This window comes from Rana temporaria, chromosome 1 (assembly GCF_905171775.1).
Source record: "Rana temporaria chromosome 1, aRanTem1.1, whole genome shotgun sequence".
Lineage (NCBI taxonomy): Eukaryota > Metazoa > Chordata > Amphibia > Anura > Ranidae > Rana > Rana temporaria.
In genome coordinates this window covers 58,854,286-58,870,919 of record NC_053489.1, presented here as the reverse complement: position 1 = coordinate 58,870,919, position 16,634 = coordinate 58,854,286, and the positions used below count along the sequence as shown (strand labels likewise).

Genomic DNA, 16,634 nt, shown 5'->3' with positions numbered 1-16,634 from the left:
TTTTTGATGGTATTACAGCACTCGTTTTTTTGGGGGGTATGAGTCTATCAGCATGGAACATCTTGACTTGGCAATATTTGTCCACTCTTCTATGCAAAAACACTCCAAATCTGTCAGATTGTGAAGGCATTTCCTGTGCACAGCCCTCTTCAGATCACCCCAGATTTTCAATCAGATTCAGGTCTGGGCTCTGGCTGGGCCATTCCAAAATTGTAATCTTCTGGTGAAGCCATTCCTTTGTTGATTTGGATGTATACTTTGGGTCGTTGTCATGCTGAAAGATGAAGTTATTTTTTGTGTTTAGCTTTATAGGTTTTGTGCCAATATTGACTGGTATTTGAAACTGTTGATTATTCACCCTACCTTGACTAAGGCCCCTGTTCCAGCAGAAAAAAAAACAGCCCGAAAGCATGATGCTGCCACCACCATGCTTCACGGTGGGTATATTGTTCTTTTGATGATGTGCAGTGTTGTATTTGCACCAAACATAACTTTTGGAATTATGACCAAAAAGATCAATCTTGTTTTCACCAGACCAGAACACCCTTTCCCCACATGCTTTTGGGAGACTTCAGATGTGTTTTTGCTAAATTTAGCCGGCCTTGGATGTTTTTCCCCACTTTAAACCCCCCCCCAAAAAAAGAGATTTCAGTTTGTTTTTCAATTTGAGTTGTACAGTTTATAGTTCACATTAAAGGTGGAATGAGTTCTGAAATTATTTTTGTCTCTTTTTTTTTTTTTTTTTTTTTTATCACAGAAACCTGACCTTTTAACAGGGGTGTGTAGACTTTTTATATCCATTGTATTTTGGATGGAGGTATATTTTTATTTTTTATTTTTGGCTATAGAAGTTGTCATTCTGTTGGTTTTGGCTCAGGAATTTCAGCGTTGTACATTCTGGAACTGCTTTTGACATGTTTACCATTTACCTATGACAAAAAAAAAACATTCTTCACATCAATGTATCCCTCTAATCCTAACCCATAACCTCAATCCAGTTGCAATCCTTTACGTTTTCATATAATTCTTACACTTGGTGTCACTAAACCCACGTCATAAAAAAAAAACTATCAAAGTGTATTACATGCTGTTCAAATTCATTTTCTGTATTCTGCAAAAATTCTAGTTGATCCTGCTGATCTCTATCGCCACCTTCTGTTCATGTCCCCAGTTCAGCTAGGGATTTTGCAGCTGCGGTGGCAACTCTGCACATACTCAGGGCTGGATTCACGTAGATCCGCGCATTTTTACAGCGGCGTATTGTATTTAGTCAGAGGCAAGTGCTGTATTCACAAAGCACTTGCCTCCTAACTTACGGCGGCGTAGCGTAAATGGGGCCGGCGTAAGCGCGCCTAATTCAAATGAGGATGCGGGGGGCGTGTTTTATGTAAATGATTGGTGACCCGACGTGATTGACATTTTTTACGAACAGCGCATGCGCCGTCTGTGGACATATCCCAGTGTGCATTGCTCCAAAGTACGCCGCAAGGACGTATTGGTTTCGACGTGAACGTAAATTACGTCCAGCCCCATTCACGGACGACTTGCACAAACGACGTAAAATTTTTAAATTTCGACGCGGGAACGACGGCCATACTTAACATTGGCTACGCCACCTAGGGGGCAGCTTTTTCTTTATCGTTACATCACGGGACACAGAGCGGCATTCATTACTATATGGGTTATATGGAGTACCTTCAGGTGTAGACACTGGCAATCTTCAAACAGGAAATGCCCCTCCCTATATAACCCCCTCCCATAGGAGGAGTACCTCAGTTTTTACGCCAGTGTCTTAGGTGTTAGTCATGGTTTAGCTTGCCTCCGCATCCTTGGGATTAGGTGAGCTACCGGTTCTGTCCAAAAAAGCCTGCGCGCTAAAGTGGTCAGTAACCGGACCCCAAACCCTTGGGGTATAGCCCATAATGCTTTCTTTTTAAGAGAGCTGGACCCTGGGCCCAGAACTTAGAAACCTTTGGGGCGCCTAATGTTTTCTGTTTGCCAGGGTGCTGTATGGGCCCAGGACAGTGGATCCTTCATGGAAGAAGAAGGTTCCCAGGGCCTGAAGGTCTAGACATCCCCACGGAGATGGGGGAAGATTGGACCTCTTGCTTGGCAAAGTCCTGCGGCATGGAGCAGGTAAGTAAGGGGAAAAACCTGCGGGGCTTGGCTCTTAGCAAGTTTTTTCTGGGAGGTCACAGGGGACATGCCTAAAGGTTATGCATTGCATCTGGCAAACCAGTCACATATCATGAAGATAGGATGGCTCTATATGTTATAGTTCCCCATAAAAAGTGACCTCCCTGGTAGTGTTGTAAAAGCTGTGAGTGGGGCCTTTTATGTACAAGTGTATGTGTGTGTCAGAGAGCTATGCTTACCTGCAAGCCTCCAGGCGATGCTCTATCCAGTCCTCTCCCTCATGCCTGCAAGGCAGGCAAAACGCTGACCTCCTCGTGTGTTCACAGGCCTGCGGCTGCAGGAACAGAGAGGCCCTTCCTCCCAACCCCCCGTCGCGGGCGCGCGCGCGGTGCGCGTGCACGTGTTATAGACGCATTTGGCGCCGTTTTAGCTGGGGGGGAAGGGCGGGTCAGTGGTTTAAAGGAAGGGGCGGCCCTTCCTTAGATGCCACAGCTCATTCATTTCTCTGGCTTAAGGGAGGAAGGACTGGAGGGAAGCACGGGCGCTGAGGACACACAGTGGCCAGAAAGAATACTACAGTCTTCAGAAGATTGTGGTTTAGCCTAGGAATAGGCTGGTTTTCTTTTCCATCTCATAGTCTTTTCTTTGGCAATACTACTCAGGGGGATAGAATGTTTTTTCTTGCCTAGATTGAAAAAAAAAAAAAAAAAAAAAGAAGAAAAGTTTTTCTTTGAAAAAAAAAAAAAAAAAAAAAGGTGTCATCTAGGGTAGAGGAAACATTTTTTATTCCCCAAACAGGTGTTTGGGCATTTAACTATTATAAGTCCCAGGTACCAATAAGTAGCAGGTGTACCTCGGTATTGTACTATGGCATCAAGATCAGAGGGTACAAAAGGTGGGGATTCCCCCGCAGAGTCTGAGGTCTCGGATAGAGCTATGCCGCTGCTTTCCCCACAGGGAGCCGTTGGGCCATCGGGGTCTGGGGCTAGAGCTGACGCGAGTCAACCCAACCCTAAGGTGGTCACGGAAGAGGTGTTACTCGCCTCTTTAAATGAGATGCGGAGAAGCATGGGAGAAATGATAGCCGCAGCCATGCGGGGTAGTAAGCGGAATAGATCTCCGTCACCCGTGCGCGGACCCTCGGAAGAGGAGGTCCTTTCCTCTGGGGAATTGGACGACCTCTTGGACAGAGACCAAGTAGGTTCAGGGATCGAAGATCCGGATACAGAGGAGTCTGGGGCAGTCTCCCTGAGGGAGAGCTGGTGGATTCAGGGCTTGACGGACTTGGTCCATAAGGCATTCAACCTGCCTGTACCAGATCTCCAGGTATCGACGGTTTCAGCTTTGGGCTCACTGAGGGCGCCTCAAAGCAGGGCTGTGTTTCCGATCCATCCTCTCTTAGAGGGAGTCTTGTTCCAAGAGTGGAACAAACCAGACAAGGTTTTCTTTCCACCTAAGAAATTTTCTGTCTTATATCCTATGGAAGAAAAGTTTTCCAAGAAATGGGCTTCTCCTGCAGTAGACGCAGCCATCTCATGTGTTAACAAATCGTTAACATGTCCTGTAGAAAACGTACAGGTTTTCAAAGATCCAGTTGATAGACGCTTGGAAGCCCTACTTAAGAACTCCTTCACTTCTGCAGGGGCAGTAGTACAGCCAGCCGTGGCTGCGATTGGAGTCGCTCAAGCTTTATCGGATCAATTTAAACAAATGCTTGAACTTATTCCTGCCGAGCAGGCAGAAGAATTTTCGGATGTCCCTAAAGCCATATGTTTTACGGTAGACGCAATCAAGGATTCTATCCAACAAGCGTCACGTTTATCATTATCCCTTATCCATATGAGAAGACTCTTATGGTTAAAAAGCTGGGAGGCTGAGCCCCCATGCAAGAAGCTCCTGGCAGGGTTTCCCTTCCATGGAGGACGGCTCTTCGGAGAGGACTTAGATAAATACATTCAGACCATTTCAAACGGCAAGAGTACTCTCTTGCCAACTAAGAAGAGGGTTCAGGGGCCTGCGTTTAAACGACAGTCCTCCCCTGGGCAGGGGCCCTCTAATGCCAAGCAGTATCGACGGCCTCCTGCAAGAACAAACTTCGGCTTCAACAGCAGATCAAGAGGACAGGCTGTTAGGGGCAAGAGGCAGTGGTTTCGCAAGCCGGCAAAACCAGCCCCCAAGTCTACCTCATGAAGGGGCGCCCCCACCCACGAAGGTGGGGGGAAGGCTGCGACTCTTTTCGGAGATTTGGGAAGCCAGCATTCCCGACGAGTGGGTACGGTCTTCCGTGGCCACAGGCTACAAGCTAGAATTCCTAAGGTTTCCTCCTCCTCATTTCCAGGAGTCGAGGATTCCAAACGATCTGGAGAAAGGAGCCGCATTAAAGTCGGCTCTAGATCATCTACTTTCCCAGGAAGTGATAGTGGAGGTACCAGTCCTGGAACAGGGGCTGGGTTTCTACTCCAACCTATTCATCATCCCAAAGCCCAATGGAGATGTCAGGCCAATTTTGGACCTAAAGATGGTAAATGCATACTTAAAAATCCGCTCATTTCGGATGGAATCCGTGCGGTCAGCAGCTGCCACACTCCAAAAGGACGACTTCATGGCGTCCATAGACATAAAGGATGCCTACCTTCATGTTCCAATTTATCAGCCACATCAAAGATATCTACGCTTTATGGTGGCTTCGCGTCATTTCCAATTCGTGACACTTCCCTTTGGGTTGGCTACGGCCCCCCGGGTGTTCACGAAGGTTCTAGCTCCAATCCTAGCCAAGCTAAGGATCCAAGGGGTCACGATCCTAGCATACCTGGACGACCTCCTAGTCATAGACCACTCGTCTCCCGGCTTGGAACGAGCAGTGGCCCTCACGGTCCAATACCTCGAGAGGTTCGGCTGGGTCCTAAATCGAGAGAAGTCAGCATTCCAGCCCACAAGGCAGTTGGAATATCTCGGCATGAGATTAGACACAGAACAACAAGGGGTGTTCCTACCTCTGAGGAAGGTCAAAGCCATCAAGGAATTAATCCTACTGGTTCTAAGCAAGAAAGAACCGACTATTCGCCTATGTATGAGATTACTAGGCAAGATGGTGGCTACTTTCGAGGCGGTGCCATACGCCCAGAGCCACACTCGCATCCTGCAGGCAGCCATCCTGTCAGCATGGAGCAGAAGGCCACAGGCCTTGGATATCCCGTTGCCTCTCTCATCAAGAGTCCGACAAAGTCTGTGTTGGTGGTTAGACCCTCAGAATCTACTGAAGGGGAGGTCTTTCAGCCCAGTGGCTTGGAAGATAGTGACCACAGACGCCAGCCTGACGGGCTGGGGAGCGATTGTGGATGGTTCCACTCGCCAAGGTATTTGGACAAAGCCAGAGAAGCTTTTACCCATCAACATCTTGGAGCTCAGAGCTGTTCGACTAGCCCTCAGGGCTTGGACGTCGAAATTGCAGGGGCTCCCGGTGAGAATTCAATCAGACAATGCCACGGCAGTGGCATACATAAATCACCAAGGGGGGACCAGGAGTCAGGCCACTCAGAGAGAAGTGAGCTTGATTCTCCTATGGGCAGAGGCTCATGTGCCCTGCATATCGGCAATATTCATTCCCGGAGTGGACAACTTTCAGGCGGACTTCTTAAGCCGCCAGACTCTATGGCCGGGGGAATGGTCTCTGCATCCACAAGTCTTTCAAGCACTCTGCCAAAGATGGGGAGTGCCGGACGTGGATATCATGGCATCGAGACTCAACAAGAAACTAGACAGGTTCATGTCCCGCTCAAGGGATCCGATGGCCTGCGGAACCGATGCGTTGGTTTGCCCTTGGCATCAGTTCAAACTTCTTTATGCGTTTCCCCCGCTCCAGTTACTACCCCGCCTGCTGCGCAGGATCCGGGTGGAGCACATACCAGTCATCCTGGTAGCTCCAGCATGGCCCAGAAGGGCATGGTACTCACTAATCTTAAGGATGGTAGTGGGAGACCCTTGGACTCTTCCTCTACGGCCAGACCTGCTATCGCAAGGTCCGATCCTCCACCCTGCCTTACGGCATCTAAATTTGACGGCCTGGAAGCTGAATCCCTGATTCTCAGGGGTAGAGGTCTGTCTCAGAAAGTAATCTCTACCCTAATCAGAGCCAGGAAACCGGTCTCTAGGGTGATTTATTACAGGGTCTGGAAGGCCTATGTAGGCTGGTGTGAGTCCAAGCGATGGCTTTCTCGCAAATTTACCATCGATAGAGTATTAAGTTTTCTCCAGCTAGGAGTGGATAAAGGATTGGCATTAAGCACAATCAAAGGACAGATTTCTGCTCTGTCAGTGTGGTTTCAGCGGCCGCTGGCCACCCACTCGCTGGTTAAAACCTTCCTTCAAGGGGTCTTACGTATTAGACCTCCAGTTAAATCCCCGCTTTGTCCGTGGGATTTAAATCTTGTTCTGTCAAGTTTACAGAAACAACCGTTTGAGCCGTTGGCTGATATTCCTTTGGTTCTACTGACAAGGAAGTTAGTATTTTTGGTTGCCATAGTTTCCGCAAGAAGAGTTTCGGAGCTGGCAGCCTTATCCTGTAAGGAACCATATCTTGTTTTTCATAAGGACAGGGTCGTTCTCCGCCCTCATCCTTCCTTCCTTCCGAAGGTCATATCCAGTTTTCATTTGAACCAGGATTTGGTATTACCATCCTTCTTCCCTAAACCTACTTCCAGAAAGGAAGGGTTGCTGCATACCTTGGATATTGTCAGGGCCATGAAGGCCTATCTTAAAGCTACAAAGAAGATCCGGAAGACAGATGTGCTGTTCATTCTACCGGATGGGCCCAAGAAGGGGCAGGCAGCTGCAAAGTCCACCATTTCTAGGTGGATTAAGCAATTAATCACTCAGGCCTACGGCTTGAAAGGGTTGCCTCCTCCAGTATCATTAAAGGCTCATTCTACTAGAGCCATGGGCGCCTCCTGGGCAGCACACCACCAGATCTCTATGGCTCAAGTTTGCAAGGCGGCAACCTGGTCTTCTGTCCACACGTTTACAAAATTCTACAAGTTGGACGTAAGAAGGAATACTGATACTGCCTTCGGGCAGGCAGTGCTGCAGGCTGCAGTTTGAGACCCTCGGATTCCGGGGGCTCCTCTTTTTTTGAGTTAAATTTAAAATTTAAGATTATTTTTCTCAAATAAGTTGGATTTATTATGATTTGAGTATATCTCTAAATTAAATCCTTTTGTCTTGGAGATGTTCTCCCTCCCCTCATTGTAAGCATTGCTTTGGGACATCCCATATAGTAATGAATGCCGCTCTGTGTCCCGTGATGTAACGATAAAGAAAAAGAGATTTTTAATACAGCTTACCTGTAAAATCTTTTTCTTGGAGTACATCACGGGACACAGAGCTCCCACCCCTCTTTTGAGGACCATTTTGGGAGGCATACTGCTTGCTACAAAACTGAGGTACTCCTCCTATGGGAGGGGGTTATATAGGGAGGGGCATTTCCTGTTTGAAGATTGCCAGTGTCTACACCTGAAGGTACTCCATATAACCCATATAGTAATGAATGCCGCTCTGTGTCCCGTGATGTACTCCAAGAAAAAGATTTTACAGGTAAGCTGTATTAAAAATCTCTTTATCTTTACGTGGCGAACCTCTTACGGAAACGGCGTATCTTTACTGCGACGGGCAAGCGTACGTTCGTGAATCGGCGTATCTAGTCATTTACATATTCTACACCGAAATCAACGGAAGCGACACCTAGCGGCCAGCAGAAAAATTGCACCCTAAGATGACGGCGCAGGCCGTCGTATCTTGGCTAGGTTTAAGTGTATCTTAGTTTGAGCATACACTTAAACTTACGACAGGCTTAGATTCCGAGTTGCGTCGGCGTATCTACTGATACGCCAGCGTAACTCTTTGTGAATCCAGCCCTCAGTTTTTAGTGCGTTTCTAAGCTGAGCATTTCCTCCCTATCACATCTGAGCAGCCCATGTGACTACAGAGTCACACAAGTGGGTGTATACACAGTGGTAAATGACAGCCTCCTCCCTCTTCCATGCTCGTTAGCAGCTAAACACAATCAGGTGGATGTTGCATGTAGATTAATGGAAGCTTCACCTTTCTCTTATTGTAAGACATGGGCTGGAGTCAACAATTGATCCAGCACTGTGCTTGGCTGCGGCTCTTCTCTTCCCTCTTCCTGGTCAAACAGGCTACACTGAAAGCAGTGAGAGCCATTGGCTCTTGCTGTTGTCAGTCAGATCCTGTGAAAAAAAAATGCTTTACATCCAAGATGGTGCTGCTATAAGACCAAAGACAATACAAAACAGATTACTGCGCATACATGCAAAAATGACCGTTCTCTAGCTGTGCTGGAAACTCAGCCTGCTGTCCTCCAATGATCAGACTTGCCCGGATACCCCCCAGCTCTTATGCAGCTGAGATTAGAGATTAGAGGGAATGAGGTCACTTAAAAAAAAAAGTAGTTGCGTCCCCCCCCGCCCCTACAATCAGTCACTTTAAACTTCTCCTAAGCCAGTGGAACATCCTGTAATTTCAGTGATGTAACAGTCAACACCCATTGGCATATGCAGCAGCACACCTGTATTGTGACTCCCTAGTTAGTGTTATCGTGTGCCATGTTGCCAAAAATGTTACATGCGCTTTTTTGGCTTTTCCAAACCATTCCAATGAATGAATGACATGCATAAGACACATTAGGTTCACACTGCTGCGATGCAGGAACCCTGCGAATCCACTGCAGGTTCCTGCATCGCATGTTTCCCAGCGGCAGTTCACACTGCTCTATGCGGACTGCTAGGAGTGTCAGTTAAGTTAATGACGCCCCCAAATCGCTTTGCAAATCGCAGTGCGATCTGCAAACTCGGACAGTAATCGGATCGCATAGGTGCGAGTTTGATGCAAATTCGGCCATGCGATCTTTATGGCTGAAATCGCATGGCACAGAGATCGCATGTAATTTTTCAGTGCAGTGCGAATCTCATCTGATCTCTGACATCGCAGCAGTGTGAACCGGCCCTAACGCAGCATACTAGACTACATATTTATACTCCTAATTTGTGCTTTAAAATGGTCTTGTTTATGTACGTAGCTTTTCATTATATAGGTTATATTTCATATTAATGTCTACGCTTTCCACTTCATTGTCTGTGTATGATTTTTCTCCAAGGTCTGAAGGGCACCTCTGTCTGCCAATGCATTACACCCATTCCTTCCCAGACGCCCTGCACAAGCTTTATCGCGGTGAGTTCAGGTAGGATTCCTGGTGTGGCTGTAACTTTCCATGACCTTCAGGTACTTGAAAGGAAAACATTTCTCTCTAGTGTTTGTAATAATGAAACCAGATCACTGAAATCCAGATTGTATCTAAACCCACATTGTAAGGCCTTATTTATAAAACTCACACCTCTAAATGTATTTACATCTAGATCTATCCAGGGAAGTGGTAGTGAAATAAATACACACAGGTTGAACTGGATAGACTGGTGTCTTTATTCCACCTCTCCTACTATGTACGTTCGTACAAATGTCTTTGGAAAATCATATTTGCAGAAAAACACAATATATGGGCTCTGTGTAACTTCAACCGCTTGCCGACCATATAACTTGCATATATGGTGGCTCTCCTGTGCCAGATACGTGATCCGGTGATCTGCCGATATGGTTCCGGCTAACGTGAAAGTTCCTGCGCAGGCACAATCTGATCTGCCGATATGGTTCCGGCTAACGAGAAAGTTCCTTTAAGGACTGCGTAGGGGCAAACTTGCCGACGGAAATCTCCGAACCTCGGCCGGCATCCAGCGCGACGTGGATTTCGATAAAAGTGGCCAGTCGGTCTCGCGTACTCGCTTCGCTCGGACGGCTCGCTCCTTTCGCTCGGCCTTCTGGCTCTTTTTTTTAACATCCTCCAATCCACTGGGATGTTAAAGAATGAGCCTGGATGCCGGGCGAGGTTCGGCGTTTTCCGTCGGCAAGTTTGCGCCTGCACAGTCCTTAAAGGAACTTTCCCGTTAGTGGAACCTTAAGGACAAGTCACCGGCACTAACGGATGGGGGGGGGGCGCACATTCCCTGGGGCCCGGCTGTGCTGTGAGTATACACAGCAGATGCCGATCAGTGGATGCCGGCCAATGGATGAAGGCCAGCACCTGTTGATCATCAGGAAGACACAGAACAGGGCTCTGTCTATGTAAACAAGGCAGAGCTCTGTCCTGTCGGGAAAGTAATGGATTTCTTTCTCTGAAAAGCGGGGAATAAAATCCATCACTTGTGATAAAGGCACCACACATACAGTACACCAAAACACTGGCTAGGCACACAGTTAAAGTGGATGTAAACCCTCACAGATACCAGTGAAGTGAACAGCAAGAAATCAAACAAATCTCCCTACTAAAGTTTTTACATGTATATCTGCTGTCTTCAGCTTTATATATTCTTTAGAAAGTCCAGATTGTGTGATTTTATCTTCCTGTCCAGTACTGCAGTGAAGTCTGGGCATGCAGCCAAGACAGCTGATTGGAGGAAAGGCACACACACCCCCTCTCCTCATAGGCAGAGACTTTCAGAGCTGTTCTGTGAATAGATCAGCTATCTACTAATCTATTTATAGCACCCACCCTGACACATAATTCAGGCTTGTTTTATTATTATTATTATTATTATTATTATACAGGATTTATATAGCGCCAACAGTTTACGCAGCGCTTTACAACATCAGGGAAGACATTATAGTTACAATACAATTCAGGACAGGAAGGATCAGAGGGCCCTGCTCGTTGGAGCTTACAATCTAGAAATCACAGTTTATGGAGAACTTGTCAGACGTTATCATGCTGATAACAGAAGAACGGCGCAGGAGACGGCTACAATACAAAGGGGTTTGAGAGAGATGGAAAAACACTGCAGATGTATGTGCCCAGCTCACATTTCATAAATCATGTTTACATCAACTCTAACCCTTTTGATTGCTCCTGATGATAACCTCTTGCCTAGTGATTAGTACAGTGACTGTGTACTTCTTTAGCACTGATCACTGTATTGGTGTCACTGGTTCCCAAAAATGTTCAGTTGGTGTCTGATTGTCTGCTGCAATGTCGATGATCGCCGCCATTACTAGTAAAATAAAAATCCCAGTATATTGATTGTTTTGCACAAAATTTATAGCTTCTACAAACTATGGGATATATCCGGAAAATTCTAACAAAAATATGCAGTGGAATACATATTGGCCTGAATTGATGAAGACATTTTATTTTCTTTCTAATGTATATAATTGAATTGTAATGTTGGTATACATGCATACATTTATTTTTTCAAATGTGGCGTTTTTTTTTTTTTTTTTATATAGTTTTTTTTTTTTGGCACATGGTTGCATGACTGTGCAGTTGTCAGTTAAAGTAACACAGTGCCGTATTGCAAAATATGGCCTGGTCATGAAGGGGGGTAAATTTCCTGGAGGTCAAGACAACACAACATGGCTTCTACAGACTGCCCCTGATCTTATAGCTCGGCCATCAAACACCAAATAATTTTGTCTGTCTGGTATAGCTGACAAAGTTTTGGTTCATTGTGTAGACATATGATGCAAGAGATGGTCAGGCACTGCCGACCTGCACAAGTGCCAACGTTCTGCAAATTGGGCACTGGGGTTAGAGCAAATCACTGGGGACATTTATCTATCCTGTTACAAGGCAAAGCAATGCTGAACAAGAGCAGCGAGACATTTCATGGGACAGATTTATTACAAGGTTACAGCCAGATTTATAAATTCCTCCTTTGGCTGCTCTAATAAATCTGTCCCATGATGAGGTCTCACTGCCCTGGTTTTAAATGTCCTTCAATGTATTTTATTTATTTTTTCTTGCTGCACATTGGCGAAGGTCAGAAGCCAGTCTTTGCGCTCAATGTAAAGCCTAACATTACAGAAGTCTGTCCATTGTAAATCAAGCCAGCTGTCTGCCCAAGGTTAACTGGCAGAACTCTGAGGCCCAGATTCTCAAAGGGCTTACGACGGCGCAACGCCATGTACGCCGTCGTAAGTCCTAATCTGGGCCGTCGTATCTATGCGACTGATTCTTGGAATCAGTTACGCATAGATATCCATTAGATCCGACAGGCGCAAGGCTCTTACGCTGTCGGATCTTAAATGCATTTTTTTTTTTCGCCGCTAGGTGTTGCCTCCGTCGTTTTCCATGTTGAGTATGCAAATTAGCTAGATATGTGAATTCCCAAACGTATGCGCGGTCGACGCAGTGAAGTTACGACGTTTACGTTAGGTTTGTGCGGCATAAAGTTGCCCCTGCTATATGAGGGGCAACCAATGTTAAATATGGCCGTCGTTCCCGCTTCGAAATTTAAAAATTTACGTTGTTTGCGTAAGTCGTCCGTGAATGGGGCTGGACGCCATTTACGTTCACGTCGAAACCAATGACGTCCTTGCGACGTCATTTGGAGCAATGCACCCTGGGATATTTTCCGGACGGCGCATGCGCAGGGCGTTCGGCGCGGGAACGCGCTTAATTTAAATGCTCCACGCTCCCTACCCGGCTAATTTGAATTAGGCGGGCTTGCGCCGGGTGATTTACGCTATGCCGCCACAACTTTACAGGCAAGTGCTTTGTCAATAAAGCACTTGCCTGTAAAACTTGCGGCGGCGTAACGTAAATGACATACGTTACGCCGCCACAGAGATACGCCGAATCTACGAGAATCTGGCCCTGCGTGATTGGCTGAGCTGAATTCTCCATCGTTTTCTATGGATTCCTAAGTCACTGACATTTCTTGGGGCCAACAATCAGAACGGCCAATTACAGTAATCGAATGCAGGCTGGTCATCTTTGTATACAATCCCCTCCAATAGCAATGTGCACTTTCTGTGCAGAGAGAAAGTAGTATAGTGCGGGTGTTTCGTCAGATTCTGCAAACTGTCAGAATGTGTAACGGAAGTGACGTTTTGTCGCCGCCATTTTTCTACACCCCTTCATAGTAAGGATACACTGAGAAGGGGGAAGGCGGACATGTTACACCCAGCGGAGTTTTGCATTTTACACTTATTTTTAACAGGAAATTGAGTTTATATAGTGATATACAGTACTTCTAGCTCCGTGTGACTGGTTGGATGTTGAATTTTAAAAGCAGCAAACTTCTGTCAGATTAGTAAGCCTGTAAGATGAGCAGGCTTGCCGCTGCTTTTAAAATTCAACATTAGAACAGTCTGGAGTGCTAAATACTGGATTTCAGTATATAAACTCACTTTTACTGCTTTATATATATATGTGGCAAATGCAAACGCACAGTGGGTGTAACAAGATGTCCGCTTCCCCCCCTTCCCCCTGTGCATTCTCTGTGTATCCTTACTATGGAGGAGTGCAGGGTGTAGAAACATGGCGGCGACGGAACGTCACTTCCGTTACCAATTCTGACAGGTTGCCATATCTGTCGAAACGCTGGAAATCATTACAGGATGTAAAGCAAATCATTTCCGTTAAAAAAGGCGCTGTTCTGGAATGTAAATCTAAGCTTGCACAGCTCGGTGTACATTCTGAAGAAAGCTGCGAGCGGGCCCATACGTTTCCCTTTCTGCAGAAGACCTTGCATTTCACGTCTGCAATAAGTCTGCTTACTTTCCAGTTTTTGAAATCTGGATTTTAGTTCCACTTCCACTGATTTGCATACGGAAACGGCTAGTTTGGTCTGATGAAGGCCTTAATGACCCCTGGTCACGAGAGGGTTAAATATGTATTTAGCTGAATAAGATCTCCACTTGAGATTTTGTGTTTGAAGTCTGCTTTAAGAATCTGCAGTATCTCCTGTGCATTCTATTTTGACTATTAGTGCTTCCTGGTGAACGTTTAGCATATTTAATATTGCTTTTCTATTTGCTTACTAGCTGAAGGGCCATCTGATGTAAAATTCACAATGCTTTGCCATGATGTGTAAAAGTCCTTTTTAACATGGCAGCATTTCATAGTGGAGTTTGTAGTAAAAGGTCTGTTGAATTCAATTTACTCTGGTCAAGGTCACCACAAAGATTATGGTTTCCCCACTAGGTGGCAGTGGAGACAGCGAATTAGACTGTACCTTGAAGGCACCGGGATCAACTTCACACCTGTAGACTTGCATGAACAGCAGATAAGCCTGGAGCAGCATAGCAAGGCCCTCAATACTGGAGGTCATCAAGAGCAAAGTAAGGTGAAGATCCAACTCTCTATAGCAATGCTTAATTTTATAATGTATGATGTATATTTGCTAAGCAAGTATTGTCCAAGTACAAGCAGGCCCGGATTTACTCCCTTTGCCGCCCCAAGGCTGGGTCCTTCAATGACACACACACAAACGCGCACACACACACACACACACATAGGGGGCCTTCATCCAGACCGGCCCAGGGCACAACACATCAGGGTTCAGGGCACAGCAAATCGGGGCACCACCACGTACAGGGCGCATTGTTTACCAGCCAGCATGCAGAGTAGCGCAGGAAGCATGTGTAATAAGTTCTTTCTCATGTCACTATGCTCCCCCGGCGGCCCCTCCTCTCTTCTCGTCCATCCCAGATGATGTCACAAGCAAATGGGGATGGACGAGAAGAGAGGAGGGGCCGCCGGGGAGTGACATGAGAGAACTTGTTGCACACGCTTCCTGCGCTACTCTGCATGCTGGCTAAATCTCGATTGATGGGTAGATCGCTGCGGACCTCCGATGCAGATTAGGCGGCTGCTGTAAGCGGCCCACCAGGAAACTCCCTGTAGTCCTTGTAACGGCTACCCACTGGTAGTGAGGGGGTATCAGCCGTTGGAGACGTCCTTTTTCCCTGGGCAAGTTGTGATATGCAGGTACAGCCGGTATATCCCATCGAACGCCCTTCCAAGAACGAGACAAGGCTACGTTTGAAGGGTCAAGTAGACTGTTTAATGGCACATTTCACCTAGCTTATATGTGGTTACAAACTGTACAGGAACAATGACAATCTCCGCCCCCCCCCCTCACACAGGGGGGGCTTCAATACAGATACTTTGAAATAATGACATTCCCTTGAGCCAATCAGTCTCTAGACGGTTTGGCTCCAAGCTTACATTTAACATGATTTGATCAGACACCTTCCTTTATCAATAGAATTCAATTAACCTTTAAAACAATTACACACTCACACATAATCCCATCAGCATACACCTGACAGGAGGCTGTTAACTACACAAAGGAGAGTCCATTAGCTATGCAAAGGGAATATTAGCATTTAGCAGTGAAAGCGTCCCTTCTATAATTAACCCTTTAAACTCAGAATATAATGTGGTAAATCCAATTGTAACAAGTCATGCAGTTCTTTGTAGGCCTCCCTGCATGAGGATTATCGATGTCCAGGCAGAATAGTTCATAGGTCCGTTACAGTCCTGATGGCCAGTCCATACCTGCCCCCTGTTGCTGCGGCGCCGCCCCTGCACCCACTGGCGCCCGAGGCCTGGCCTTGGTGGCCTTGTCTGGAGTCCGGCCCTGAGTACAAGAGTCCTGTGTATTTTTGTCCTTGAATCTTGGTGTGCTTTGTGTATTTCTTCCAGATCTGTGCATAATTCCAGTGTGAACCTTTACCTCTGTGCAGGAACTTCCTGTAATAAAGACTGCTCACTACTGCTCCCACCTTGTGCAGGGTGACTGGTCTTGTCTCCGCCCCCCTCCTATAGTTTTGTGTCGGTGTTTCGTCGGATTAGGCGACCCATCAGATTTTGCAGCGGAACGATGCAGTGAAAAAGCAGCAAGCGGCCATCTTGTTGCACTCACCGGAGTCTTGCATTTCACACTTATTTTTACCAGTAAACTGAACTTGTATAGAGAAATACAATATAAAAAAATCTGTCTGACTGTTTAGATGTTGAATTTCTAAAGCGGGGGCAAGCCTGCTGATCTGGCAACTTTGGTAATATGACATAACACTGCAGCTTTGAAAAATCAACATCAAAACAGTGACTGAATAAAAATACTGTATTTCACTATAGAAGCTGAGTTTACTGTTAAAAAGAAGTGCGAAAAGCAAAACTTCAGTGGGTGTGACCAGATGTCCACTTGCCTCCTTCTCACTGTATCGTTGGTCTGACAGGTTGCCTAATCTAACAAAACACTAGAAGTGGGAGGTGCTATTGGGTCCCTCCCACAGCTGTGACCTTTGCACAGAGTATGTGTAGCACAATGATATCACTGAGGTGTGTGTTGTAGATATATATGAAAGATATATAGTTGTATTTATTTTTTTGTAGCTTTTATACTTTGTACATTTTGAAATATGCCCAGTGTAAGGAGTTTAAAGTTTTGCTTGTCTCAATGTATAAGTTGGTAATGCTTATAACGATGCAAGGGTCCCCCTTTTAGGTGTGGTGCAGAAAACCTGCGTTTTGTGCGTGTTTCCAGAAATGCATTGAGTTTGCGATCTGCTGCGTGTGTAAATTTTATCCTAACGGCTCTCCAAATGCAGATTGTAAACAGTGCTTTTGCCTGCACCAGATGGCAGTA

General features: G+C 46.2%; 1 protein-coding gene across 2 annotated transcripts in view; it reads left to right on the top strand.

Moving 5' to 3' along the window:
• The window catches only part of NADK2 (NAD kinase 2, mitochondrial), a 59,508-nt gene that overhangs the window by 27,369 nt on the left and 15,505 nt on the right, over window positions 1–16,634 (top strand). For both annotated transcript variants that reach the window (XM_040338384.1, XM_040338392.1), the window contains exons 5-6: window positions 9,305–9,388; window positions 14,183–14,319. In XM_040338384.1, the coding sequence (XP_040194318.1) occupies window positions 9,305–9,388; window positions 14,183–14,319 (221 nt within the window). The remainder of the gene's footprint in view (window positions 1–9,304; window positions 9,389–14,182; window positions 14,320–16,634) is intronic.